Here is a 27,085-nt window from a genome sequence, read left to right as displayed (position 1 = left end):
TTAAAAATAACTTTAAAAAAGTGCATCTCTTTGGCATTAAATATTCTCTTTTATTGAATATCTGCATTGTTGAGCCTCTACCTATACACCCTTGAAGTAACTTACACTTTGACTCCTAAAGAAGTCTCACATATCCAGTTTTCTTTTCTTTGACATCCTTCAAATCCTATACAGCACACACGCACGCACACACACGTACACGCACGCAAACAGACACAAACACAAATGTAAATGACACCGCTGATATTAAAATCCATCTAGCTGACGTGACCCAGCAACAACAAATGCCGAACATGTTGACAACTTGCACTCGCAGTTAACAGATAACATGCACTGCCTCTCGTCCGGTCCAACGACGACAACAAGAATTTAAATTTGGGACACTGTTAGTTATATCCGGGACAATACAAAGTAGAATTTGTAGTAGACAGTTGTGGGACACTGAGGTAAAAAGGTAATTTCGAGCCCTGCCAGACGGAGGTGTCGTCCTTCTGAGGCTGCTCTCATCTATAAGGCGGAAAAGAGGACTTCACGTTAACTCGGACGGCGGGCTGAGATCTCTTGGTGAAAAATGCCTCCCAAAACCATCAAAAAGGCGATAACAAAATGTCTGTTGAACCTGTCGGAGGAGAAGTTTAAGGAGTTCCGCGTTGTGCTCCGGGACCGCCGCGACGAGCCGCGGATCGGACGCAGAGAGGTGGATGGAAAAGACTACCTGGATGTCACAGACGTTATGGTCTCAACCTTTGGTGAGGCCAAAGCTCTCGAAGTGGTTCGTGAGCTGCTGGAAGAGATTAACTGCAAAGAAGAAGCAGACGACCTCGGTAAGTGACTGTCTCTGCCAATGAAGTCTGCCTGCAGATAAATAAGCAACATTTGACCATGTAAATCGTAAAGGCATCCCAGTACATGTAGATATTAATGAAGTTGAAAATCAGAGGGAAAAAATATTTGAACGAGCCCGTTTCCTTTTTTACTTTCACTCTCGAGCAGCAGCCGTGTGGTAAAGCGATCTGCCTGCAGTCAGCTGACAGCCTGTATGTTTTCATACAGAACAGCTCACTGAGACAATGTTGCTGTACGAGTAAGATTAACTTTGAAAAGTTTTCAATATGTATATTAATCCAAATAGGTAAAGTTTTCTCTGTTAAGTCCTCATAAAGTTTAATTTAAATAAATATCTGAGGCTCATAGAGGTAAAAAAAAATAAATAGATTAGACTAAAGTTCAGGGAAAATAACACAAATTTGTGTGGCAGAACTTCTTATTTTCTACCTCATTAATAATCTCAGCACCCTCAGATGTATCTTGTGAAGCTTTTGAGGACCCCTAGGTTGGGAACCACTGGATGAAACTCCCTGTTAGTATATAAAGTAACTGCAGCTACAACAGAATTGATGCAATATTAATAATCTATTGATAAACTATCTAATAATATATCAGTCACAGGGCCAATTTTCTACAGAACAAGTTTTATTTTTGATACTTTTAGCTGATAATTACGGTGGCCCTGAAGTGCAAATCACAACGGCAAATCAGAACACAACAACAACAAAACAGAAAACACAACAACAAATTACTAAACACAACAACAAATCAAAAACCACAACAACAAATCAAAAAACACAACCACAAATCAGAAAACACAACAACAAAACAGGAAACACAACAACAAAACAGAAAACACAACAACAAATTACTAAACGCAACAACAAATCAAAAAACACAACAACAAATCAAAAAACACAACCACAAATCAGAAAACACAACAACAAAACAGGAAACACAACAACAAAACAGAAAACACAACAACAAATTACTAAACGCAACAACAAATCAAAAAACACAACAACAAAACAGAAAACACAACAACAAATTACTAAACACAACAACAAAACAGAAAACACAACAACAAATTACTAAACACAACAACAAATCAAAAAACACAACAACAAAACAGAAAACACAACAACAAATTACTAAACACAACAACAAATCAAAAAACACAACAACAAAAAAGAAAACACAACAACAAATCAGAAAACACAACAACAAAAAAGAAAACACAACAACAAAAAAGAAAACACAACAACAAATCAGAAAACACAACAACAAAAAAGAAAACATAACAACAAAAAAGAAAACGGCGGTGTTGTCCTTCCGGTTCAAAGGACGGACCAGTCCAATCAGCGACGATTCATGTCGCCCGAGAGTACCTACCTTTTCCGGTTTGGTTAATGTCGTGTTTTCTGATTTGTTGTTGTGTTTTCTTTTTTGTTGTTGTGTTTTCTTTTTTGTTGTGTTTTCTGATTTGTTGTTGTGTTTTCTTTTTTGTTGTTGTGTATTCTTTTTTGTTGTTGTGTTTTCTGATTTGTTGTTGTGTTTTCTTTTTTGTTGTTGTGTTTTCTGATTTGTTGTTGTGTTTTCTTTTTTGTTGTTGTGTTTTCTTTTTTGTTGTGTTTTCTGATTTGTTGTTGTGTTTTCTTTTTTGTTGTTGTGTTTTCTTTCTTGTTGTTGTGTTTTCTGATTTGTTGTTGTGTTTTCTTTTTTGTTGTTGTGTTTTCTGTTTTGTTGTTGTGTTTAGTAATTTGTTGTTGTGTTTTCTGTTTTGTTGTTGTGTTTTCTGTTTTGTTGTTGTGTTTTTTGATTTGTTGTTGTGTTTAGTAATTTGTTGTTGTGTTTAGTAATTTGTTGTTGTGTTTTCTGTTTTGTTGTTGTGTTTTCTGATTTGTGGTTGTGTTTTTTGATTTGTTGTTGTGGTTTTTGATTTGTTGTTGTGTTTAGTAAGTTGTTGTTGTGTTTTCTGTTTTGTTGTTGTGTGTTCTGATTTGCCGTTGTGATTTGCACTTCAGGGCCACCGTAGATAATACTGTACTTTTACTTAAGTAGGATTTTGAAAGCCTGTTGTGGAGTACTTTTACATTGTTTTATTGCTATTCTGACTTGAGTATTATTTTTTAGTATTATTACTTCATGGCTGTGGGTAAGGAAAGCACAGGGACAACGTCTTCTCGGTAACTCAATCTCTTTTAATGTCCACTTCTTCTCATTAGGACAACAACCAAACTCTCTGGCAAGGTGATACATCACTTCACATTGTCTCATATCACTTCCTGAGCTAAGTCATCCTTAACCTAAAAGGGCAGGTGCACCACATTATGCACTTCCGGATTTAACTTAAAGGAGAGCATATAATGTAATGTAATAAATGACCATTTAATATACACAGTGCCCCTGTAAGTAATTCATTTAGTTATTTATGGTTTTCGTCAATGTTGTGGTCCTAAAACATATTTCAATCCTAAAGACTAAACTTCAAAATGAAAAGTTATACGACTCCTTCGTCAAAAGAGGCCTCTGTGGGTCACCATACCAGACAGTGGATTTTTAGGTGTATTCATTTGTCTGGAGATTCAGGTCATCAGTGTGTATATGTTTCAGTGTACCGTTTCAATGAATGCTGCACTCAGAAACCTCCTAAGAATATCTTACAACAACCTTTCACCATCCTATTTTCTTTCTCCACAGAATCAAAAACCAAAGTCTCTGTGGACGTAAGTTAAACTTCACACACTGAAATTCAAAGATTCTCTTTAACATGCGGCTGGTTCATAAAAAATGTTTCTCACTGGTGTTTTCATTTTTGTTCCTCTCCTCTAGAATGGTGACCCTTCCCTACCTAAGACTTCGAGTGGGGAGTTGGAGACAGAGCCCTCACAGGAGGCTCGGAAGCTTGTGGCAGACCAGTGTCCATCAAAGGCTACTAGACAGGGAGGTCCTCCTGTGAAGAAGCCAGAAGAGGTGGAGGCTGATGCGAAGGCCCGCGTTCGCTCTGAGGGGGGGGATCCTTGTAATGCTAGGCTCGTTCTGAGCCGGTTCATCATTCAGTTTGGCCAGTACAAAGGTCAAACCTTCAAGTGGCTGCTGGAGAATCATGTGGGCTACGCTGTTTATGTGGTGGCCACCCACCAGGAGGAGCGAAAGGACTCAAAGGATCAGAACCCACAGATGGTTCACAAGGTACTGCAAAAAAAAGGAAAAGGAGATGCTGTCTGCTTAAGATTGCTCTTACTTACATGCACTTCTTACATTTTACTGTTGCTGTTGCACATCTGATCTATTGTAACTAAACCACTTCCACAGTACTGAAGTCTCTTCCCTTTTTGGAAGCAGCAGTTTTTACTTTTGTTTTCACTCACGCTTCTTGCTGTGCGTAACGGTATGACATCATCATGTCAACAATTTGGAGTTTTGCCATTATTATAAATTTAAAAAAAATTAAAAAATAAATAAAATACCAGTATTATCATGAACAATTTCATATGGCACACACCTACCAAACAAGTTCCCAAAAGTTATTATAAATGAAACCTGTTCAACCTACAAGGTCGTCTCGACAAAGCAGAGTTGAGGTAGCCGCACCCTGCGTGCCTGCAACGTGCCTATACATGACGTGATCAGCCGCAGCACCACTCGGCTCTTGATTAGCTTCTCACTCAAACGCAGCCCCTCATGTCTCATGAAGTGATACTTTTATGCCTCCAAGCTTGCGATGGCCATGGTGAGAGGCATTATGTTTTTGGCTTGTCAGCTTGTCGTTACGTCTCATTCTTGTAAACGTGATCATCTTGAGGGAATTTCTTTAAACTTGGCACAAAACATCCACATGGGCTCAATGATGAACTGATTAGATTTGAATGGTCACACTTCATATGATTAGTGACAAAACATCTTTCCACAGATGTGTAATGGGATAAAATGATAAAGTGAAAACATTTATATCCAAAAGGTCAAGGGTTAACTTCACTGTGACATCATAATTTATTTAAATTTTTTTTTTGTCCTTAGCCAATTGATAGTGGTGTTATTTGTATCATGTGATCTCCTCAAACTGCCCCTAAAGAGAGGAAATGATGTGTTCTAATCTAATTAATTATAAATTGTGTAGTAAGAGCTTTAATAATAACACACATTTCTTTTCATTTGTAGGATTCTTTGACTCGATACGCCACTGCTTATTCTGAGGTTTTGGAAGAAGTCAAAAAGTATCATATCAGAAAGGGACTGAAAAGGAAACGGGTCCAAGGCACCAGAGGCCAGCCCAGCACTGCCTCAAGGTATGTGTTGTGTTTGGAAAAAGTTTGGTTGCACTCTCCTGATGACTATAGAGCAGAATATGTTGTATATTATAAATATCTATAAATAAACTGAATTTAATGTGCCACTTTAACAGTGTCACTTGTAGATAATTTGGTTGTGCAATGTGTGTTTGTCCTCTGATGCCTTGGACGGCCTGACTCACTCAAGTTTCCTCTGCCTCAGCTCCAGGCCCACACGGAGGAAACAGAAAAGGACCAGGAAGAAGTAATCATTCTCCACTTACACCCGTTACTGACTAGATCGAGTGTCTGAGGGAGGACTTCTTAATTACACATTCAATTGGTCCAGATTTTAAAACCAGGAAATGCAGATGTGCCACACATTTCAGCAGCCTGTTGAAACCTTTTTTAAGCTTTTCTAATGACACATTTTAAACGAATGCAAATTGATGTACTGATTTTCTGATATTTGACTTGATTAATGCACTATTTATCCACATTAATGAACCCCTTTAATTATAACTCTTACTCTGTGAGTGGTGCCTTATCGAATAACAGTATGAACACTAAAAAAGCTAAAAGTCCATAAAAAGTCAATTTATGTAGACTAATGCCTGCCAGGACCAAGACAGATACATATTAAAGGAGCTCCATGCTCTATTTGTAGCAATTTACATGCATTAAATGTATACATTTTTAATTGGACATATGTGAGCAGACTGAAATGTGACATTAAAAAAATGCCTCTACAAGCCTGCGGATGATTTGTTTAAGTTTTTAAAGCTGCTGTATTGTGGATTCCTTTTGCGAAGGACTCGGGTCAGATTTTCAGCGACAGTGTGACTTTTTGCACGTTGTCGAGTGCCTCGTCTCATGTGTTTCTCAGTACATCTCCTATAGACTTCAATACAGCTGTGACCACAGTTTGGCCCCAAAGACAGATTCAGTAACATAATGACCCTTTCTTGTTTAGGTTCCTTGTATAGAAGGTGGAAGTGAGATTTGATCACAACAGGTCACTCTACAAACTAGTTTTATTTATCTGTGATGTAGCATAAAGAGGCTCGAGTTCAGTTTCGTTTTTTTAATACCCAGGTGTTGTAAAATCATAAATGAATGAACCTTGAACCTTTAGAAACGGAGTCCGCAAACATGAACTAACAACCGTCTTCCAGCACAACACAGAAGTTCAACAGAGCACCTTTTAATATAAAAACATTATTGAGATTAAGATGTTGAGTCACAGAGCAGAAGCAACCCAAGAAAATGTACGATGGCAAATTATAAAACATTGATGTCTTGAGTCTCTCAGGGTGGTTGCTGCAGGTAATCCTCTGTATCCTCTGACATTGTTCTGGCTGGGCACTTCATCCAACACGGCGTCTAGCATTCACTTCCTGGATGAGATGACTGTCACTGAGGAGAAAGAGACATTGACTCATTAATGAAACATGTTGGAGTTGATATCTTACGTCTTACATTATATCTTAAAGTTAAGGTTATATGGTAATTTTCTTAATCCAAGATTTTGCTTTGTGAAACTTATTGAAGATGTCAAAACTGAGACACGATGGATTACATGCTGCATCGTTCCCTGTGAATCCCTTGTGCATGTGAAGGCAATTTGTACCCAGTGCAGAAATGGCGGACCCTGCCACAAAGTACTAAGACTACAGAGTGTACAGAGTGTACAGAGTGGTATTTATTGAATATAGATATATGATATGGCTGCTGCAGAAAAAAAAAGGACCATAAACTGTATCAACAATAAGGTTTTAGCTTTAATGTGTCAAAATTAACCGTTGCAACAGTTACATGAATACTGATTTATGAAATAATACTTTAATGTCAGCTTAATCTTTTTTTTAGGGAAAATTTTCATATAAACTGAGGGCAGAAAGGACAGTAAGAGCCAACATCCAGCCTGCAGGCAGTACAATGAGAAGGTGCATAATCAATCACAGTACCTTTTCCCACCACCATGGCTCTGCTGAGGGTCTTGCAGCTGTAAAATATTCAAAATAAACTAAACTGTATAGCAAAGTTACTCTTGACACAATGCTGTACAAGTCAAATGCAGTGTGTGCAGGTCAACTCACTGTCAAAACGAGGTGTCTACTGTGGTCCGGTTGTCGCTCTGACTGTAACAACACAGAAAGAAACACGCTGAATAACACTGACAGATTACCTGCATACAGTTTACTCTTGCGATCATTAGTCTGGGCCTCAGCCTGCTGTGTAGCTGAGGTGTAGTGTTACATTACAAGTGAAAAGCTGAGATATGTTGTCTCAGATCGAATACGCTGTGACTGTAAAATGTGATCCAAAAGCAGCTGTTACTCATATTTTATTACTATATTACACTCGTATCATATTTGTTGTGTTTACTGCAGGAATGCTTGAAATGTCGTTTTAATTAAGAGAGTCCAACTGATAATAAACAAGCCAGGCCAACATATTGGTAGGTCACAGTATACTGGTAAAATATATAATAAATACATATATATCGGTTAAAATAACAAGTTGAATCATAAGCTGATTCATGTTCTTGGCGAGAGTCAGCTGGAGACAGAATGTTGAACACTACATGAAGCTACAGCTGGTAGCTTAGCTTAGCATAAAGACAGGAGGAACAGCTAGCCAGCCTCTGACCAAAGGTAAAACAAATAAATAAAGCATCTGGGACTATTTTTCGGCCAGGTGCAGTGATTTCCAGATCACCTGTGAGTGAGCGGAGAGTCCAGAAAATCTCTGCTCCCCACCAAGAAATAGTCCCACACGTAATCCCTGTAAAACTGAACTTCCTGCATAGTTTAAGCAACTGAGATATAACATGGTAATTGATGAGGTTTAGCTGGTGGGTGGAGGTTTTTTTTAACCATTGCACAGATGCAGGCTAGCTGGTTTTTCCCCACTTTTTTCCAGTCTTCATGCTAAGCTAAGCTAACCCACAGACACAAACCAGAGTGTAATCTCCTCATCTAACTCTCAGCAAGGAAGCAAACAAGCTTGTTCACTAAAAATGTCAAACTATTGCTTTAAAAAAATAAAAATTTAATGGACAAATATAAAATGAATAATGCCAATATTGTTATCAGCACGAGCCTTTAAATGTATTGACCAGGCTGTATTTCTCTAATCTATAGTTTTAATGTGGCCAAGCTTACAAATGGAAGTAAAATGATAAGGTGCGTGTTTTTGCAGGTGAGTTCATTTAATCAGCTTGGGTCCTTCATGCTGTGTGCTTTACATGATAACATCTGACTGTTCTCGACGGAACAACATGATCTACATGTAGCCTCGTTCATATACTCGCGGACATGTGGTTACAGTAATCTCACCGAGAGCCTCCGCGTCCTCGTTGCAGTCGATCTGTCTCAGCGTCTCCACAGCCACCTGAAGAGCTCTGGCCTCGGTAAAAGTGGAAACCAGGACGTCAACGACATCCAAGTAGCCTTTACCCTCCAGCCTGTTCCGTCTGATCCTCGGCTCTTCTCTGCGGTCCAGAATTTCGTGACAGAACTTTTCAAAGTTCTGCCTGGACAGATCCTCCAGAGTGTCCGCCAGAGCCCCCCGTATGGTCTTCGGAGGCATCTCTCGGCCTGTCATCTGCTGAAAGAAGCGACTCTGTAGTTTGTTTGGTTGTTGTTTCTGAGTTTGGTTTTAGTTTTATTTTCCTCCTTCACGTCGTTACACGGGAAGATGAACTGGCAGGAAGGAGGCATTCACTGCCGCTCGAAAATATCGAAATTATGAGCTGCAGCCACACCCGACAAGGCGGGGGGGGAAATGACAGCAGGTACAGGTGTATTTTTCTTTTTCCTTCTCAGGGTTATTTTTCTGTCCTTAGCCTTCACAGAAAAAATACACCTGAAACACTTGAGACTTGATTACTTATTTATTCATTGTCAGATTTTATAATAAAACCACAGGTTATTTGAACAATTGCTGCCTCTCCGGTCATCAATATTTGTCAATATTTGATTTTTAATCAGTTATTTAAGATTCCAGGCACCACAGAACCACTTGTCCCTACTAGTCTTGTATTTTAGGATAGTCCCGCAATTTGAGTTTAAAGTTAGGCTATGTTTTTCTCCCATTTGCAATATTAAAATAATAATAACAATATACATAACTATCAAATGTATGATAGAAATTACACAAAAAAAATGCAATTCCGAATAAATACGATAAAATATATGAAAGTAGTCGTTCCCTGTCACTGGTGTTACGGTGTGAGTATCATGACCTCTGGTGTGGATATTTACGAGCAGCCCTGAAGGCAGCATGAGATAAGGAGGAAGCTAAGGTCTGTGGTCAAACTGTACATTACTGTGTGTTATTTGCTAAACAGCTCACCCACTACTGACACGTTTATACACCTAACACAACTGAAATAATTATAATAAATCTGTTTATCACACTTCAGGCTACATCACATATATCACAGCATGCAGCAGCTTCAAACGTATTGATTTTATGATTAATTACCTCATTATAGGTAATAAAAACAATATAACAACATGTCAAAGTCATATTAATTGCCTTAAAGACACAGTTTAATATTTTCACAATAATCAAAGGCAGGATCCAGATGTACTTAACTACTTGCATTGAGTGAGAACTTCAGACAAATCTTTATTTATATACAGTTTATTTTTAAAAAAAACAATCATCCTACAGGTTAAAACGTTCACCTGAAAATGATTATGCATAAAGATTATGCAGTTTATGTTATTCTGATTAAAAAACAGAGGTAGACATGAGTTTTGTATTACAAAATAAAAATAATATAAATGCACAAAACTCTACATAGCAATGATATAAACACTATTTACAAATCAATTTCTTTGTAAAAAAAAAAACAAAACATATCACATGAAAATATGGCCCCAGATGTTGCAAAATTATCTATTTCCAGTGCTGAGAATACCCCTGGCTTGTTCCTGTGCTGCAGCTTTTCAGCCCTGAGGTCAAGGAGCTACGTGTTTATGAGTCAGCTATCTGAGCTTGTATTTTATATCATCTATTATTGAAAACTGACTGCATAATGAAACCATTTTTCCTGAAATGCAGCTTCTCCTGGCCTCTGTGCGACAACACATCCCCCCATGAGGATGCTCTAGTTCAGCCAGGGCTTGAAGAGGATGTGTTCCCTTTTTTTTTTTTTTAAATCTGTAGTACTCCATGAAAATGTGCTGGTCACTCTCATCCAGCACCACTCAGAGTCCAGGTCACCGCTCCCTACTGTGACGCCCATGTTTCGCTGCTGTGCTCCGATGCTGCTGCCGCCGGTACCCCGGGACACTGCCAGGACTCAGTGGGCAAAACGTTCAGACTGGTCAGGACCTCCTGCGCCGTCTTTCCCAGCATGCCCTGAACGTCACAGACGAAGCGGTAGACGTAGCGTTTGCCCGCCGTCTTGTGGATGATGTTCTTGTGGTAGTAGTAACGCAGGCCACGGCTCAACTTCTCGTAGTTCATCTTGGGTTTGTTCTTGCACTGGCCCCAGCGCTTGGCCACCTGTTGGATCAACAAACACCACATGAAGTTAACTGTGTTTTATACCCTCCATGTAGCAATGGAGGAGGAAGTAAACCTGAGGCTTTAATTTGCATGTTTTGGTGTGTAAATGATTCATACGGTCAGTAAATCGCCTCAACTGGCTGCAACATTATCATTTGGGGCAACCTCAAGCCCGCCCTCAGCCTGTATCGTCTTATATTCTCATGTTCAGGGCGTGTCTAGGTGTCACCAATTATGTAGAAAGACTCAACAATCAACTCTCTTTCTTCAAAATGACTTATTGCACCTTTAAAAAGATAAATCATGTATTGTATTCCTTTAACACCTGCGGAAAATCTGGTGTTTGCTGACATCCAGTGGCTTAACCTCTCATCTGGCTGCAGTGAAGTACAGGCAGACTCTACGTCAGAGGTGCAACAGGCTTGAATTGTTTAATCTCCCTTTCAGTCTGGTTTTATATTACTCATTATACTCATAAATTACTCATCATTTCATTGAGGGCTTTTCTCATATTCTGTTAAAAAATAAACCATGTGAGAAGTTGAGAGGGGAAATGTTTGTGAGGTCCAAAAAGGTTGGAAACTGGTTTAATTCTTGATAAATCACTTTAAAAACTCATCATGTGTCTTTTTTTAATGTAACAACAGTTGTTGAATAAATGTAGTGGAGTAAAAAGTAAAATATTCCCCACTAAAATGTAATGAAATACTAGATTAAAGTAATACAATGGAAATACTTGAGTAATGAACTTCAAAGCTGAGTAAATGTACTTTCCACCACTGCCATCTCCTCACCTCTGTGGGGTCGGACATCTTGAACTCCCAGCCGTCTCCCGTCCAGCAGATGAAGGTTCGGCAGGCAGAGTCCAGAAGTAGCTCCAGTAGAAACTGCCACAGCTGGATTGGACCAGAACCTGAATGAATGAGAGAATGAATGAATTAATAAATACATTGTTTAATTGATTTATTGTCAATTATTAACTCTACGCACTCTAACCTCTACACAAGTAAAAGAAGCGACACAGCAGCGTAACAATACTCAGCTACAAGTAAAATCACACTAGTATTACAGCTAAATGTAGAAAAAATGCCTCTATATCATATATTGTACTAATAAATTATTACTACTGATGCATTAATGTTTAAGTAGCATTTTAATGTTGTGGTTGGTCAATGTGGCACTAATTTCCAACTATGCATCATATTTTAAACTCAATCTGTAAAGAAACGAATAACTAAAGCTGACAGAGAGTCTGCAGGTTTCCATCCTGTCCAAAGACATTTCATTTTATTAAGTTTCTCTTAAGAGCTCTCTATCGTACATCTTCAGCAGTTTAAAGCTTTTGCCAGAAGATGGTGCGTTCAGGGACTCGTTTTAAGGGTGGTTTTGACAATCACTCAGAGAATCTTAACAGTCAGCACAGAAGAGATGCAAATTCTCACCTGGATACGCTGACATTCCTGTCATGTGGCCCTCCCTGTCTGGCCTCTGAGGGTGTGTGTTTTTGCGTTTGACCACACGGGGGCAGTACTGCTCTGAGGACGGAGGGCAGGAGGCTGGCGGAGGGTGTGGTAGGGGGGCAGTAAAGCTGGGAGAGGGGTATTCAGGCCAGAAGGACGAGGACTGCCTCTGTCCGTCAGAGTCGTACAGTTCAGCCGAGTGACACGAGTAGCTCTGATCCGTCTCACCTGGAAACAAAAAACAAGAATTACACACTGAACTGTAAACATTAGCCCACTGCCAGGGTGTTTGTTTAACATCCACAGGTGAAAAGTCTTACTTTGTAATGTATTTGATCCTTTGGCAGTTAGAAAGGGGCTGTGGCTGCCCTCCATGGCCGGGCTGAACTGTCCGTTCTGGGGCACCAGGCTCTGGTACGTCTGTGGAGACTCCTGGTATCCAGTTTGTGGCTGGTCGACCGTGAGCCCATCTGCTGTTAAGAACAAAGTTAGTCTTTAAGAAAAGAAAGGCCTTTTAAAACAGTGTTTTACACACGGTATGAGTGGAGTCAGAGGCTCACCATGTGGATATGAGGTCCACCAGTTGAACTCCTGGTATGAGTCCAGGTTGAAAAGGGCTGTGTCGCTGGTGCTCACTGAGGACAAAGAGCAAGAAAACTATGTGAAATGAGTCAAAAACACCAACATGTTACTAACAAGGTGTGTTTGAGTAGTATCCCCTGCAAACTATTGTCATAAACTAAGAGAAACAAGCTCTACACGAAATGTTTCTGAGTAATTAGGAGTGTTTATGTCTGATTTATAATCATGCATTCACATCTAGTTTAGTTGTGGTAGTGAAAGAACTTAAACATTCATGCCAATAAAGCTTATTTGAATTGATTTGTGTGTTTTTTTGTGTGTTTTGAGGTTTTACCTTTAGCGTCATATGGGTGAGAAGCTTTCGGAGGCTCTGGGTAGCTGCTCTCTGTGACGTACTGCTGCTGTCCGGGTGCTTTACTGTCTAACAGAAAAGACAGGTCTTCACCAGTGTAGTCTGGAGGTTAAACAGAATACAGACAGATGGAGTCAGTAAATGATGATGGAGGCGGGATAGAGGCACAGCGCATGCTTCAAAAGGACCACACCAACGGTTTAATCTGACTTACTTCACATTAATGCTTTACATTTTTTCCAAACAAGACATCTTCAGATTGATTTCATCCTTACAGGGCAGCTATCGGTTTCCATTTGCTTCAGCACTGTTTGAAAATTCAACTACAGAGACTTGAAATCTAAATAAACAAGTAATTAAATGAATCATAATGGCACTGAGCCTGTTTTCTCAATATATTTTGGTCACAGACGTGTTATCGTCATGCAGTAGTAAAGCTGAGAGGTGGTGAAGGCTCTTCATTTTGATGCATTTAGGTGCTGTGGGAAAAATCAGACACCTTTTCAAGACGTCCATATTTGATTCCCATTTGTCTTTTTAGTTTGATTTTCTGACATGTGAGCTTTTTGGTGAACTGAACGCACCACAGACGAAGACCTTTTCCAACCAACCAGCTGACGTTCACAGCTAAATCACAGATTAAGATAAATAACCTGCCTGTCGTTTCAAGTCTCTGTGAGTGGATTTTCTTACTGTGCTGAAATAAACTGCTGTAAAGGATAAAGTCACCAAAAAAGGAAAATTCTCAGTCATTATCTACTCACCCAAATGCAGGTGGAAAGTCAGGGGAAGTTCTGTAGTCCACAAAACATTTCTGGAGCTTCGCAGCAAAACAGCGTTGCAGCATCCTCATAAAATGGCTCCATACAGCTCATTTGGCATAATCCAAGTCTCCAGAAGCCCAGAGAGCCCAAATTAACTAAAAAAGACATTATTTACACCCTTTAAAATGTCCGATCTTCACTGAAGCTAAGTCTGAAGTGGGTGTGAAAACGTCTTTTCAAATCAGGAGGCTTCCGGAGACTTGGATTACGCTGGACGAGCAGTATGGAGCCATTTTGTGTTCAAAACAAGTCCCCATCTACTTCAGTTGTCCAGGAGATTGCTGCAACTCTGTTTTGAAGTGAAGCTCCAGAAATGGACTACAAAACTTCCCCTGGGGGTGAGTAGATAACGACTGAATATTCATTTCTGGGTGATCTTGTCCTTTAAAGGGTAGAAAATTCATCTAAAAATGTGTGAAGTCATCGGTGCGGTCCTTTGAGCAGGGGGGGGGGGGTTAGTTACAGCTCAGCTCAGCATAAAAGTGAGGAAAGATGGGATGAACTTTTTTTATCTGGACGGTGGATGTTGACACAAGAAAAAAGCCATTTGTTTACTGTCGAATCAGCACCAGGCACTCAAGCTCATGCACCTCAGGTTTTTTTTTTTTTTTTAAAGCTCAATGGATGGAGGCAGCTAGGAGGAAACAAGGGAGGGAGGGGGAGGAAGAGGGAGGAGGAAACGCCAGGCGGAGGGAGTGTGACAGAGTAGTGATGGAGGGATGGGGAGGGAGAAGGGGGGGACTCTAAATCTGTTGGAGGAGGAAGTCTGGAGGAAAGGATTAGGGAAGACAGAGAGGGGAGTGTCTTTAACCTGACCACCCTGTTTCTCTGTCTTTGCCTACCTCAGCCCATTCAAGCGTTATTCACACACACACACACACACACACACACACACACATGCACCAGCAGCCACCCCGTTATCCTGGGTTTGAGCGAGAGCCCCCGGGTGTCAAGGTCTCATTGAGAAAGCTCTGACAGATGTGATGATACAGTCTGCGCAAATATTTCCTCTGTCCTTCAGCTGCTCAGGTTCAGAGGAAACAGATCACGCAAACATTTTTTTTTTTTTTTTTTTTTTTAAAAAGCACAAAACTCTGTCTGTGAGAGTTTAAACTGCTCAAAAGTCGTGATGTGATGGAGCATTCAGGTCAGTCAAGTGATTCTCTAAACTCACCATAAGATGCAAAGTCAAAGCCAGCCGGCACTTCCTGTGTCCTGAAGTCTTCTGCGTAATATCCAGTCTGGCAAACCTCCATCTGTGTTGAAAGACAGCTCTGATTATTGATCAACAGCCATTGCACTCCATATTATTTTGCAACAAAAACGGATATAGTCAGAGCAACTTAGGGGTGCAACTTACAGTCATTTCCTTTAAATATTATTATTTTTCTGATTTAAAAACTTAACTTTGACTTAAAAAATGTCAAAAAAAAATGCTGGAAAAAGATCCAAACACAATCTGTTACATGAAGACAACATTTACACTTATTCAGTGGGATAAATTGGAGATAATCCAAGTTATGGGCTGGATGTTATGAATGAATGACAAGGAAATAAAATTCAAATGAAAAAGTGAAAACCCACCTTTATTTTCGACTCTTTGCTGTCTGTGTTTCTGTCCCCTGGTTTGATGATCGTGTCCCAGTACATCTCTGTCGTCTCTTTGACTCTTCACACACTCCGTTTACCGCATCTACCGCACAACAACGAGTGGTCAGTCTGCGGCCGGAGCGGTGCCGTTATAAACGCAGCGGAGGTGGGCGGGGCCAGTCCTCGCTCTAGCGTCGTGACCAGACAGAGCGTGACGTCAGACGCCCCTTCCCTCCTGCCTCCCCTAGCAACAGGCAAGTAAACATTCATTCATAAAAGACTCACCGACACCTGGTGATAGTTTAACCCACTAACGCAGCGGTGGAGGAGGTGATTTCATCTTTTAACTGAGTGAAAGGAGCAAAATCACACTAAAAATACTCAAAAGTCATGAATTCAGAATATTTTCTTGAGTATAAAGTAAGCTACTGCTAGTAAATAAAGTAAGCTGCTACTACTAGTAAATAAAAGATGAAGCTGCTACTTGCAAGAAAAAGTAAGCTACTATTAGCAACAATAAGTAAGCTACTTTGACCAACAAAACACAAGTTAGGCTACTTAAAGTAGGCTATCAAAAGTACACATAGGCAGCAGAATGCCCCCTGTAACTGTCATATATAGTCTGCTGCAATATCTTATCATAATTACTATAATATTACATGTAGCATTGTAGTATTCATGTTTTAGAAATGATTATTGTTTATTTACATGCAGGCTGGTTGAGTAAAGAATACAGTATTTCTTTGTGAAATGTATATGTAAAAGTATAATGTAGTTTAAAATGGAAATACTCAAGTAAATTGTACTTAAATCTGCCTACGTGAGTAAAAGAAGCCTTCTCTCCATCACTGATTAGCCTATAGCAGCTAACAGTGTTGTATAAAGTACCCAAAAGTTATATTTGAGTAAAAGTAAACACATCATGTTAAACTATTACTTTGGTAAAAGTGAAAGTCAGCCAAACAAATGTACTTAAGTATCTAAAAGTACAAGTAAAAGTAAATTATACATATATTTACATGTATGCGTATAATTTATACTTTGGGTCGATTGATTATCAGCTGGGTCAGTTATCAGATCAGATATTCAGCATTTTTCTGATTACTGGCATTAGTGTTTTTTTTTTTATTTCACTGGCGATAAAAATAAGTTAATTTAAACATGCACTCATTTGACGCTGATGCAGCATGTAATCTGAAAAATAACTAGTAACTAAAGTACCATATTTGCCTCCAAAATGTAATGGAGTGGAAGTATGAAGAGCCAGAAAATGAAGATACTCCAGTAAAGTACAAGTACCTCAAAATTGTACTTAAGTTCAGTGCTAGTGCAGTTAAAAAAGTAAATAAATCAACCCACTGTCAGTACACTAAGCTCTTCAAAGAACAAGTCATTACCATTAAATAAACCCCCAAACAGCACAATATTGTCTCTTATACTCACTTTTGACTGATAAAAGTGACACTAATAAAAACCTAAAAAACGCTTTGATTATGTTTATTTTTATTTTATTAGTCATTTCTTTCAGCAACAACTGTCCTGTTCCTCAGACAACACGAGACAATGGACGACGAGTCTCAGCATTTCTCACAAGTATCTTACTTTTACAGAGTAAATGATAATAGGCTAATAATTAACTTCTGTCGCAGCCCTAAAACAATAACTTACATCTAATGAATTAATATCATACAACGAAATAACTGAACCGTGCAGTAACACGTGGTAGTAAAAACAGTTAATAAGGTTAATTATTATGGATTTCAAGGCTCAAAGATGTTAAGTGAATATTTCTTCATCTTTCAGTAACTAATCCAGACTCTGTAAGTATTGATCACACCGCCAGCAGACACAACAAGCAGCGAGTCTTTGTTTGAATCCGTGCGTGGCCTTCACATGTTTCAAAGCTGCGGTCATTTCTGATTGTCCGACCAAATAACTGAACCCGCAGTTTTGGGCGGGGACGAAGTGCGTTGAAGGGCTTTTGAAATCAGAGCAGTCGGTTTCTAATGAGCTGGGAGGAAGAAAAAAAAAATATCTCTGTATCTTTAGAAACAGTTCGACAAAACAATGGCCCAACACACACACACACACACACACACACACACACACACACACACACCGCTGAAGAAAGTCTGAAATCACGGCGTGAGTGGCTGCAGCAGATAAGGCCGAGCCGAGGGCCTTGTATAAACAAACATCTCTGCTATTCTCCTCACACACACACACACACACACACACACACACACACACGACACACACACACACACGCAGAGGGCCAAACCCCATCTGGAAAAGTGGTGCTGGGTGAAATCGTGCGCGTCGGTGGGAGACGGGAGTCGTGATTGGGAGCCCCACCCTCGAGACAAGGACACAACCGGGATGAAGTTACACAACACGAGAGGTGATTAACGACCCCGTCTGCGGTCAACTATCAGGAACCCACCTGGGGTGATTACGCAGCGTCGTGGAGCCAAAAAAAAGGCAAAAGCACCAAAAAACATGGCAGACATTAAAACTTGTCAAAGTCTTGAAGGCACTCTGGTCTGGTGTGGACGTTTCATGAAAACTGACAGGAGTTTCCAGGAATCAACACTAACTGAGGGGTCAGGTAGTTTCACTTTTATTCATCTAGGCTACAATTTCTTCTGGTGATTTCTGTTTAAGGATTTCAACTTGCAGGATTTGAAAAACTGACAGTCATGGCAGGGCCGGATAAAATCTACAGAGTGCTGTGGGCAGACTGTATGTGCCCCCCCCCCAAATACAAATACAATTATTTAAATGCCACATGATTATTATTACTATAGGCCTACTAATTAATTAAGTTATATTATATCTCAGAGTAGATCTTAAGATCTTATTTCAGGCATTTAACCGACAACGTATTAAAAAAATTCTCACTGACTTTGAGACGAAGGAACCGAATGTGCAAAAAATGCTGACTGATTTCCAGGTTTTAGGACTCATTACTGCACCGCTCTGTTCATATTTCTGTTTTCCCTTGTAAGAACAGTACAGCTAGTGTTGTGTGTGTTTTAAAATGAATGAATAAACACTGAAGTAAAGGTTCAGTTTGTAGATTATTTTAGATTTAAACATCTTAAAAGTAACTATTTCAAGTAGGCAGTTCGGGCCCTCTGGCAGTAAGGCCCGAAAGGCCAAAGTAACATTACTGAAATATTACTCAATTACAAGTAAATACTCATAAAAGCACAAGTGCCCTAAAAAAGACTTACTCACAGTCATTCGAGTAGATCTAATAAGTTACTTCCTCCCCTGGCCTATAGTGCTTATGCCTAGATCCTGCCCAGATCGTATCATCTACATTTGCTTGTCTTAGCTATTAGTGTTATTAAAAATATATATTGCAAGTTTAAATCAAGTTTCATGACGCTCGACTATTCTTTGACTGATATAAGCAATAAATGAAACAGTATTCTCACTCACTGTGGCTGAAAAATGTCATTAACTGTAAAAACTGCCCTGCTTACACTCTTTTTATTAAAGGATCCACCTACCTTGTAACTGCGGATGTGACAGCCTGTAACATTAGGGTCATTTCCCACAGTGAGGTGCCCACATAACCATTGTAACAGGTTTTACTTCCTGTAATCATTTCTGCTGTCGAGTACGTCACTTTGTGTTGAAAATGTAACGTGGGGATCAGTAGAGGTCAGAGTGGTGAGTGGAGAGGGAAAAAAGGGCATTTAATGTATTTAAGGGTGCTGCTGTGCACTGATGTTTCATCTGACGCAGTCTGAGTTCGCGGAAATCTTCCAAAGTTACTGTGTTAGCAAAGTGAAAACCCCTTTCTGCAGTAAGACGGTCACCAAAAGAGGACATTTTGTAATAAAAAAGACCAGCACGTGGCTGAAGCTGCATATTATCTTCAGATTAATTGTGAATACTGGCAGAGGGGCAGCGTCACTCACAGGGGAAGCACATTGTGATGTGATATTTTAATGGTCAGCATGAACAGGAGGAATTATTACAGCAAGTAAAACATGTTTTAACGTACATATGGGCACTTGTGCTCAAGGAATATTTTTGGGACTGGGAAACTTCACCTTTTATCAGCATTAGGGTGAGAAGTAATGACTGAATTTTCATTTTGGGTGAACTTTTCCTTTAAGGTAACATCCTGAGTGAAGGATATCCTGGTTGTCTATGACAGGACCCCTGAACAACTGACGCTATGGGTTGGCGTCCGTCCTGACCTACAATCCCAGAGCGCCAGTAACTGACGAGGTGGGAATGAGACTCAAGAATAAACTTTTCTTAGGAATAGCACCTTTAAAGGAGCACTATGTAATTTTGGGAAAGAAACTTTGATCAGAAGAGAAATATCTTCATTGACTGATTATTTCAGTGCCTTAACAAACTGAATAAATCTTTTGTTTTCATGACTGAATAAACAAACCGACCTTAAAGGACAACACCATTTCATACTGTTTTACTTTGTTTATATGTGGCGGACCCTGCCACCTCTCTAGCTTCAGTCAGTGTTCTGGGGCCCTTATTTTCCTCTGACAACAGCTTGTATACTCATGCGCTTGTTTGGGGTCATTAATATTGTGAAATATTAAAATTATGCGTTTGAATTTCTTCTCGAAAACTACTCAGAGCCTCTTTAAACAAACAAAAAACAATCTCAGAGCACGGTATACACTCCTTTTGAACTGTTTTGCATTTGTTCAGATCTGTCTTTGTCAGCTAAACCACTGCGAAACGCTGCAAATCCGTTGTCTTAAACGAAACAGCTATGAGTTCATGTTTGTATCTTCCTTTCTTGAGGGAGAGCTTTTTGTTTGTGCCTCTCTGAGCAGCAAGTGTTGGTTTCATGAGAAGCAGCTTTCAGCAGCAGAGTGACTTCACTTCCCAATTTAGAGAGAGAGAGAGCGAGAGAGAGAGAGAGAGCGAGAGAGAGAGAGAGAGAGAGAGAGGGGGAAAAAACTTGCCATCCGGTTATGGTCTGTGAGCAAAAAATTGTAACTGCAATGGTTTGCGACATAGAGCCAATGCACCCCTGCATGCATTGAAGTGAGGCTAGGAGGCTAAATTGGCTGCAACTTTTACACAAAAAAACGACTAAATGACAAAGACTGCGAGGCTGCTGCAATGGACTGTACGATAAAGGTACGTGTTTAACAGCTTTTAACGCGGCCGCTGCTGCTGGGAAACATGACAGGCGGCCACCCACACCAGAGTCTGCTGAGTGAGAGAGTCGAGGCGGTGATGCGAGCTCCCCACTCTTTCCTTCTTGTACAAAATTTCCTCTTCCTTCCCGTTCGTGGTTGTATGTCGGCTCTATAATAACACAACTAACCACTACATCTTTACACTCAGATAAAAACACTAATTGGTGGCCGGCTTTACGCGTCAAAGGGGGGTCTCCAAACGCGCGCGTTTCGGGTTTTTTTTCGTCTTTCTCGTCTAATTGCTCGCGTTTAATCGAGCTCATCACGCACTATCCACGGACCCGCATAACGACAGACAAAAAAAAAAAGCGCAATTACTGAACATTTAACGGGGTGACGAGCTGCTCTTTTTCTTTTAACGAAGGATAAGTTAATGAGGGGATGCGGGATTTTATTGGTGCGCACAAGGCAGGTGTCCCCGAAGGCGCCATGGATCAACTTGGACACACTGAGAGGCCGTTTATAAAGAGCAGGAGGATCCATTTCCATCAGATTGCTGGTATTTCACATTTCATACTATCATTCCTTCACAACATCTGCTTCTTAAACGACCACAGCGCAGTTTTTAAGCGTCTTATCCTCTAAGAAGTGCAGAAATAAACGCCTTCATGTCAGGAATCTGAGCTGAAAAACGCTTTTTTTGATGAAATTACAGATTGTTGCGCAACGACAGAAAAAGGCAAACTATTTTTTTTAATCTGATGACACAATTACAGGCCACGTATTCGTGTTATCTTTGAACGGATGTGCGTCTTATATGCAACAATAACCTGGAGGCTTTTATTTTTTTATTTGTCTAATCGAGTTTTCTTGCAAACTTCTGAAAAACATCTCTTAAATTTGACGCAATATCAACACCAACATTCTTAGTTTGTTATTATATATTAATTAAAACGAATAAGTTGATATTTCAACGATTAACGTCTTCTTCAGCAGATTACAAAACCATTTTAAAAAGCGGGCCTTCGTTAGATTGAGGAACTAATGATTGTAACCTACTTATTTCTTTTTTGTTCGTTTTTTTAAAGGAACATTTACCTCTTTATTGATGCATTTAGGACGGCGAAGTCAATCAATTCACGTTACTGACACGAGAATGTGAAAACGAGACGAGAACAAACACTTTAATGACATATGCGCTCCCTCAAAAAGTTTATTTTCAAATACTGATCCTCTGTTTTAAATGTCACACGTGATTTTACACGCGTGATGTTATTTTTCCAGATACTTTTCTCTTGTGTCGCTGCAGATTGTGTGTTTGAGGTTATTTTAGGTATAATTTATAGCTGCAAACGGGAGCACTTGTCAGGTGTCGTTATCTGAACTCAGCAGGCTTCCTGTCTCAAACCTCAGACTTTCCGCACACGTTTCCGCTCCGTGGACTAGAAAAAAAAAAAAAAAAAATGTCGAAAAGGCAACAAAGCCTCCTCAGAAAGCAACGAAGTGGACAAACTGAGGCGTTGCATTGTTTCAAGTCGACGCTGTCCGCTCAGAGACCCCGGGGCGGTGTTGGAGGAGGACCGGGCCCCTGCCTGAGTGTTTGCGGCCTGCTGAGGCCTGCGTGCTGCCAGGCTCCGAGCTGTGAAAACCGCACCGTTTGTTTGTGCAGCAGAAACGCGCAGCTGCTCAGGACTTTGCAAAATCAGCTTGCCTTAACTTTTACTTCTGCTTTCTGCCCACTTTTTCTCTGACATGGCGAGCACACAGGGCTGTGCCTTTGCACAACGTGATCTCTGGCCTGTTATTGTAGGCTACACCTTGTTTTTGTGTCTTTATTTCCAGATCAGTTATCCTCCTCCCAGAGAGAGAGCCTGGATGGGAGCGGACACCCGTTATTAAAATGTTCCTCAAGTATCTGGAAGCCATTTTGGGGAATAGAGCAAAATGTAAACAGGAGCTCGGGAACATGGTTAAATAATTTAAATGTCTAGAAATACACGGCGAAGAACATGGCAGCAGTCAGTATTGGTCTGTAAAATACAAAAAAATCATATAAAAGCTTCAGTTCAGGGCAAAATTAAATGTTTTTAAAGGAACAGTTCACCCAACAATGAAAAGTCAGCCATTATCTTCTCACCCTCATGTTGATGGAAAGTCATTTTAAGTTTCATACTTCAAAAAACACTGAAATAAAGTATTCAGATCCTTTTACCAACACAACAATATACAAATACGCCATTACCGTTAATAATACTGCATTTAAAGTCCTACTTAAAGGAAACTCAAACTGATATAAAAAGACATTATTTACACCCTCGACGCGTGGCTGAGCTCCTGCACCCACTTCAGACAGGGTGCATGCTAACACTTTAGCTTAGCAGCTACAGAGAAGATTTCGGCTTAAAAAGGGTGCAAATAACGTCTTTTCAATTCAGTTTGGCATCTCAGAGCTTCAGGAGCCATTTTAGGTTTTTTTCTGTTGTTTATTTAAAGTTTTAAAAAAGTCCCCCGCTACCACCGTTTTGTTGTGAAGCTCCAGAAATGGTTTGTGGACCACAAATCTTCACCTGACTTTCCATCAGCAGTGGGGAAGAGTAGATAATGACTGTATTTTCATTTTGGGGTGAACTGTTCCTTTAACACAACCAAAAACAGCCTGAACGAACCGAGGATTATTTATCAGGCTGCAGGCCACTTCAGCTGCAGGTGAGATGATTATTGTACCAAAATATGTCATGAAATTCACTGCTGTGTGCAAAACTGACTTCATTTATCAACCATATAATTGGTGCATGCAACAAAATAGCTGTTAACCACATCCTTGGTTGCAGTTTAGGACAGTGGTTGTCAACCGTTTTGGCTTGTGACCCCTTTAAACGAAGCTGTGTGCCTCTTACGACCTCACAGGCTGCAGGGTTGTAAAAAAGTACTCAAAAAGTTGAGTGAGAATAAAAATAATGTGCTAAAATATTAATTTGGTTAAAGTGAAAGTCACACAAACGAATAGCACCTGAGCCAAAGTATCTGGGATTAAACATACTTAAGTTTCAAAGTACAAGTAAAAGAAGTAAAAGTATACTTTTATAAGAGTTCATGGTAACGAATGTAGGTATACTCAGGGTCGACTGATTATCTGATAAGATATTCAGTTTTATTTTAATCCGGTTGCTTTTAAAATAAAACATTTTTAAAATGTTGGACTTTTGGTCTGACGCAGCATGTAATCTACAGAGAAACTAGTAACTAAAGTTATCGAATAAAAGCAGTGGAGTAAAAAGTACAACACTTGCCTCCATGATGTAGTGGAGCAGAAGTTGGAAAAGAAAATGGAAATACTCAAGTGAAGTACCACAGTACTCGAGTACATGTAGTTAGTTACATCACTGCAGGTTGCTGTGTTTACCTGTTGTGACCAGTTCAATCAAAGAGCTTTGCTTTATTTGAATATTTTTCAGAGGTATAATAAGAGAAAGAGAAATATTTCATTTATTTACCAGAATTCTCAAAAATGAGATGGAAATCTGAAAAGATAAAGAAAATGCTGTGCAGCAGAATTTACTTTCTGCTCTCCTGTGTTGCAAATCGTTCTTGCAATCCCTCAGATTGATGCTGCAACCTGTTGGGAACCACTCGCTTTAGGTAAACAGTGAGCTGAAACTATTAACAGGAAGATAATCTGCAACTGTTCTGAAAACGGATTTTTGAACACAAATGTGAGGTTTTAGCTTCTCAAATGAGAGAATTGGCTGCTTATGTTTGGTTTTTTTTGGTCATTGGTGAGACAGAACAAAACATTTGATGACATCACACTGGCCTAAAGAAGACTTTCCACTGTTTTACAAACCACAACATCAGTGAGAAGTAACCAAAAGTCATACTTGAATAAGTGTAACGATATAGTGCTTGAGCAAAAATCTTTAAGTATCAAAAGAACAAGTTAAAGTGAATTATACGTATATTTATAGTTTAGTTTGATTATTGGATTCAACATTAAGCCTTTTTTCTGTTTGTTGGAAACTGGTTATTTTTTTTAATCAGCAGATAAACTAAACTGATGGAAATGAAAATAATTGTTATTTGCAGCCATTGTGACCAGATGCGGTTCCCAAAGTGGCTCCAGCCAGGCAACACAAAGAAAATATTGAATTGTTAATTACTGATGAATTGATCGAAAGTAAGTACAATCACCCAGTCACTCAGGCTGCTGCTCCAACTGCATTAAGTAGTGGTCTTTAAAACAGGGACAACACCCTCCATATGTGTCTCATAACATGACCATCATCTCATGTCAGCAGATTCAGGCTGTGTTGTAACTTTCTCCTCTGAGATTCAACTAAAACATCCTCGAAAGAGAGAGAAAAATACGTGTAATTATTAAACTACGTCTCAGGATAAGTAATCAAAATCCAACACGGTGGGTTTTGCTGGATTTTATTTCACACGGACACGAGAAGTATGAACGTCCATGTTGTAAACAGCCTGTAATCACGCTGTGAGCTCTTGGTTTGGGCAAGACTGCATGATGCAACCCCGCAGAGCCGCTGACTTAAAGCTATGTCAAAAGTTTCCATGCATGCTTTTCGCTCTCACATCAAGAGAAAAGGTTGACGTGTTTACTATCAAGCTGAACGCAACCGGAGTAAAGTTTAGGGACATCGAGGCACACGGCAGCGTCAGCCCCGAGAAGGTCATGTTGTTTTTTTAAAAAAGTTGTTTTGTGTCACTGAGCAACAGGCTGAAACACATTGAACAGGAAGTCAGTTGTGGCATTAGCGGTCAGGCCGCATTTTGGTATATTTGTATCAGTGTGCAGAGGAGAGAGAGAGAAAGAGAGGGAGAGAGCACGGGGGGAAGATAAAGAAAGAGCGGGAGTGCGCGTTTGTGGTTGTGAAAGCATGAGCTTGCCACTGAATGTACCGTGCTGAACACCAAATGCGATGAGCGACAGCGAGTCACGATTATATCAACAGTTTGAGAGTTGAGCACCAAAAAACATTTAACTCTAACCACGATTTACAACTATTCACTATTCAACTATTCACGGTCTTCTCATGACAATCTGCAGTTGGTTGCCAGTCAGCCGGCTGTTTCACTTCTGCACAGAAGAAAAAGGGCCTCTGGAGCCACTCGGTGTGTGAGAGGAAGACTGGGGGAGAGAGCAAAACAAAGCAGAAATAAAACAAAGCGATCAGCTGAAGAAGAACACCGGAGCGGAAAAAAACCCGTTTTAGCTTCCAGCTAGCATCCAAAATCAGATATCGATCATCTAAAAATGTGACACCTCACATCATTTAGAGCCCTTCATTTACAACAAAACATTCATGTTTTTATTGACCAACAGCATTTCACATGAAAAGGGGAACAGGAAACGGGGAAGTCGTGTAAAGCCTCTTGTGGCTAAGGAGGGAGCTCCTGATGTCTGATGGGTCAGTTGGGTCTGAAGACTACACGTTTAAAAAAGAAGAAAAATCAGTTTTCTTGGTTAGAAAGTAGAAGTGGCAGCATTTATATTCAGTCATCACTCATAATATGATAAATATAAACTGTATCGACAGCATAAACACAGTCACTAGTCTATATATTAAAGGGTAACTCCACCAAGGTCTTGGGGAGTGCTACTGCACATGTGAAAAAGTAGTGTAAAGCATTTTGTGGCTCCAGAGGAAGCTGCATGTAATCTGATAAACTGCCTCCAGTGATGCCACTCAGTGGCTAATTTGCATTGTGGGTAATGTAGGTGTAAGATTTGTAAATTAAGGAGAAAACACGGCGATATCTCCGGCTCCGCTGTATCGGTTTTGCTAATTAGTTTTTATTAAACCTACACAATGAGTCCAACAGTGTCACAGCTGTTCAAAGCTAGGCCAGTGGGGCGCTTTTCAAAATCTGCCACCTACATTACCCACAATGCATCGGCCACTGAGGGACATCACTGGAGGCAATTTTTAAGATCACATGCAGCTTCCTCTTGAGCCACAAAACACTTTAAATAAAATACTTTTTTCACATATGCAGGAATACCAATGCAATACAGAGAGAATATTGCTCGTCTATGTCAGAACAAAATAGCACTAGATACAGAACAAGGGTCCCATTTAAGGCCTCTGCTAACTTAAATGGGGTTGAAATGATTTTACGGTGCAGCTCTTCTAGACTTTCCAAATGTTATCAGACCAAATGAATCAGATTATGATCTAAAGGATAAAAAAACAAAGTAAGCTAATGGTAGAAAGTCTTTTCGGGTCCCTGCGTGTCACATGACGTGACGGTCTGACCAATTCGTCAACTTTGATTCAAAGCCTGGCTCCTCCTGGGTCCTGTTTTTGGTCCCAATCACCAACTAGACTGTTGTCGAACTAGTTGCATTCTGGGTAATATAGGTGCCATGTTTTTACAAGTAAGAAGAATGTGTGAAAAGAGTACAATGCAAAATTAATTTACAACATGCTTTTTATATGTTTTTATAAACGATGTCTTTAAATCTTGAGCAACTAGGTGATATTCGTTTAATGTA

General features: G+C 39.9%; 4 protein-coding genes across 11 annotated transcripts in view; 2 read left to right on the top strand and 2 right to left on the bottom strand.

Moving 5' to 3' along the window:
- On the top strand, nt 1–5,851 carry LOC311260452 (uncharacterized protein). Its single transcript, XM_084358276.1, has 5 exons — nt 1–824; nt 3,529–3,554; nt 3,661–4,020; nt 4,990–5,117; nt 5,323–5,851. The coding sequence occupies exons 1-5, from the start codon at nt 572–574 to the stop codon at nt 5,366–5,368; spliced, it is 813 nt and encodes a 270-aa protein (XP_084214402.1). The 5' UTR covers nt 1–571; the 3' UTR covers nt 5,369–5,851.
- Nucleotides 5,852–6,283: 432 nt separating this feature from the next.
- LOC311259807 (apoptosis-associated speck-like protein containing a CARD) lies at nt 6,284–8,801 on the bottom strand. Its single transcript, XM_084357140.1, has 4 exons — nt 8,441–8,801; nt 7,199–7,240; nt 7,067–7,104; nt 6,284–6,515 (listed from the first exon to the last, which is right to left on the bottom strand). The coding sequence occupies exons 1-2, from the start codon at nt 8,706–8,708 to the stop codon at nt 7,215–7,217; spliced, it is 294 nt and encodes a 97-aa protein (XP_084213266.1). The 5' UTR covers nt 8,709–8,801; the 3' UTR covers nt 6,284–6,515; nt 7,067–7,104; nt 7,199–7,214.
- Nucleotides 8,802–9,734: 933 nt separating this feature from the next.
- etsrp (ETS1-related protein) overlaps nt 9,735–27,085 on the bottom strand; it is a 19,683-nt gene continuing 2,332 nt past the window's right edge. The window contains exons 2-9 of one of the 4 annotated variants that reach the window (XM_084358007.1): nt 15,428–15,536; nt 15,018–15,099; nt 13,002–13,121; nt 12,646–12,720; nt 12,406–12,558; nt 12,068–12,313; nt 11,420–11,538; nt 9,735–10,622 (exon numbers count right to left, since the gene is read on the bottom strand). In XM_084358007.1, coding sequence (XP_084214133.1) covers nt 10,344–10,622; nt 11,420–11,538; nt 12,068–12,313; nt 12,406–12,558; nt 12,646–12,720; nt 13,002–13,121; nt 15,018–15,099; nt 15,428–15,493 — 1,140 coding nt within the window. In that variant the 5' untranslated portion in view covers nt 15,494–15,536 and the 3' untranslated portion in view covers nt 9,735–10,343. Of the gene's footprint in view, nt 10,623–11,419; nt 11,539–12,067; nt 12,314–12,405; nt 12,559–12,645; nt 12,721–13,001; nt 13,122–15,017; nt 15,100–15,427; nt 15,678–27,085 lie in introns of all 4 variants that reach the window. The other 3 variants (XM_084358006.1, XM_084358008.1, XM_084358009.1) reach the window with 3 other exon arrangements.
- Nucleotides 20,044–27,085, top strand: part of fli1rs (Fli-1 proto-oncogene, ETS transcription factor-related sequence) — a gene marked incomplete at its 5' end in the record, with an annotated part of 23,930 nt that continues 16,888 nt past the window's right edge. For 2 of the 5 annotated variants that reach the window (XM_084358002.1, XM_084357998.1), the window contains one exon: nt 20,044–20,569. In XM_084358002.1, the coding sequence (XP_084214128.1) occupies nt 20,552–20,569 (18 nt within the window). Of the gene's footprint in view, nt 20,570–20,660; nt 21,131–27,085 lie in introns of those variants that run through there. The other 3 variants (XM_084358003.1, XM_084358000.1, XM_084358001.1) reach the window with 2 other exon arrangements.

The sequence above is a fragment of the Pagrus pagrus genome (assembly GCF_965226575.1).
Source record: "Pagrus pagrus genome assembly, chromosome: 7".
Classification (NCBI taxonomy): Eukaryota; Metazoa; Chordata; class Actinopteri; order Spariformes; family Sparidae; genus Pagrus; species Pagrus pagrus.
The sequence above is the reverse complement of the archived record's forward strand: the minus strand, read 5'-3'. Positions and strand labels throughout refer to the sequence as shown.

Coding starts and splice junctions, on each gene's coding strand:
- LOC311260452 (XM_084358276.1), top strand. CDS start 572: ATGCCTCCCAAAACCATCAAAAAGGCGATAACAAAATGTCTGTTGAAC. Junction 825..3,528: donor AGAAGAAGCAGACGACCTCG/GTAAGTGACTGT, acceptor CTTTCTCCACAG/AATCAAAAACCAAAGTCTCT. Junction 4,021..4,989: donor ACCCACAGATGGTTCACAAG/GTACTGCAAAAA, acceptor TTTCATTTGTAG/GATTCTTTGACTCGATACGC.
- LOC311259807 (XM_084357140.1), bottom strand. CDS start 8,708: ATGACAGGCCGAGAGATGCCTCCGAAGACCATACGGGGGGCTCTGGCG. Junction 7,241..8,440: donor CGAGGACGCGGAGGCTCTCG/GTGAGATTACTG, acceptor GTGTTGTTACAG/TCAGAGCGACAACCGGACCA.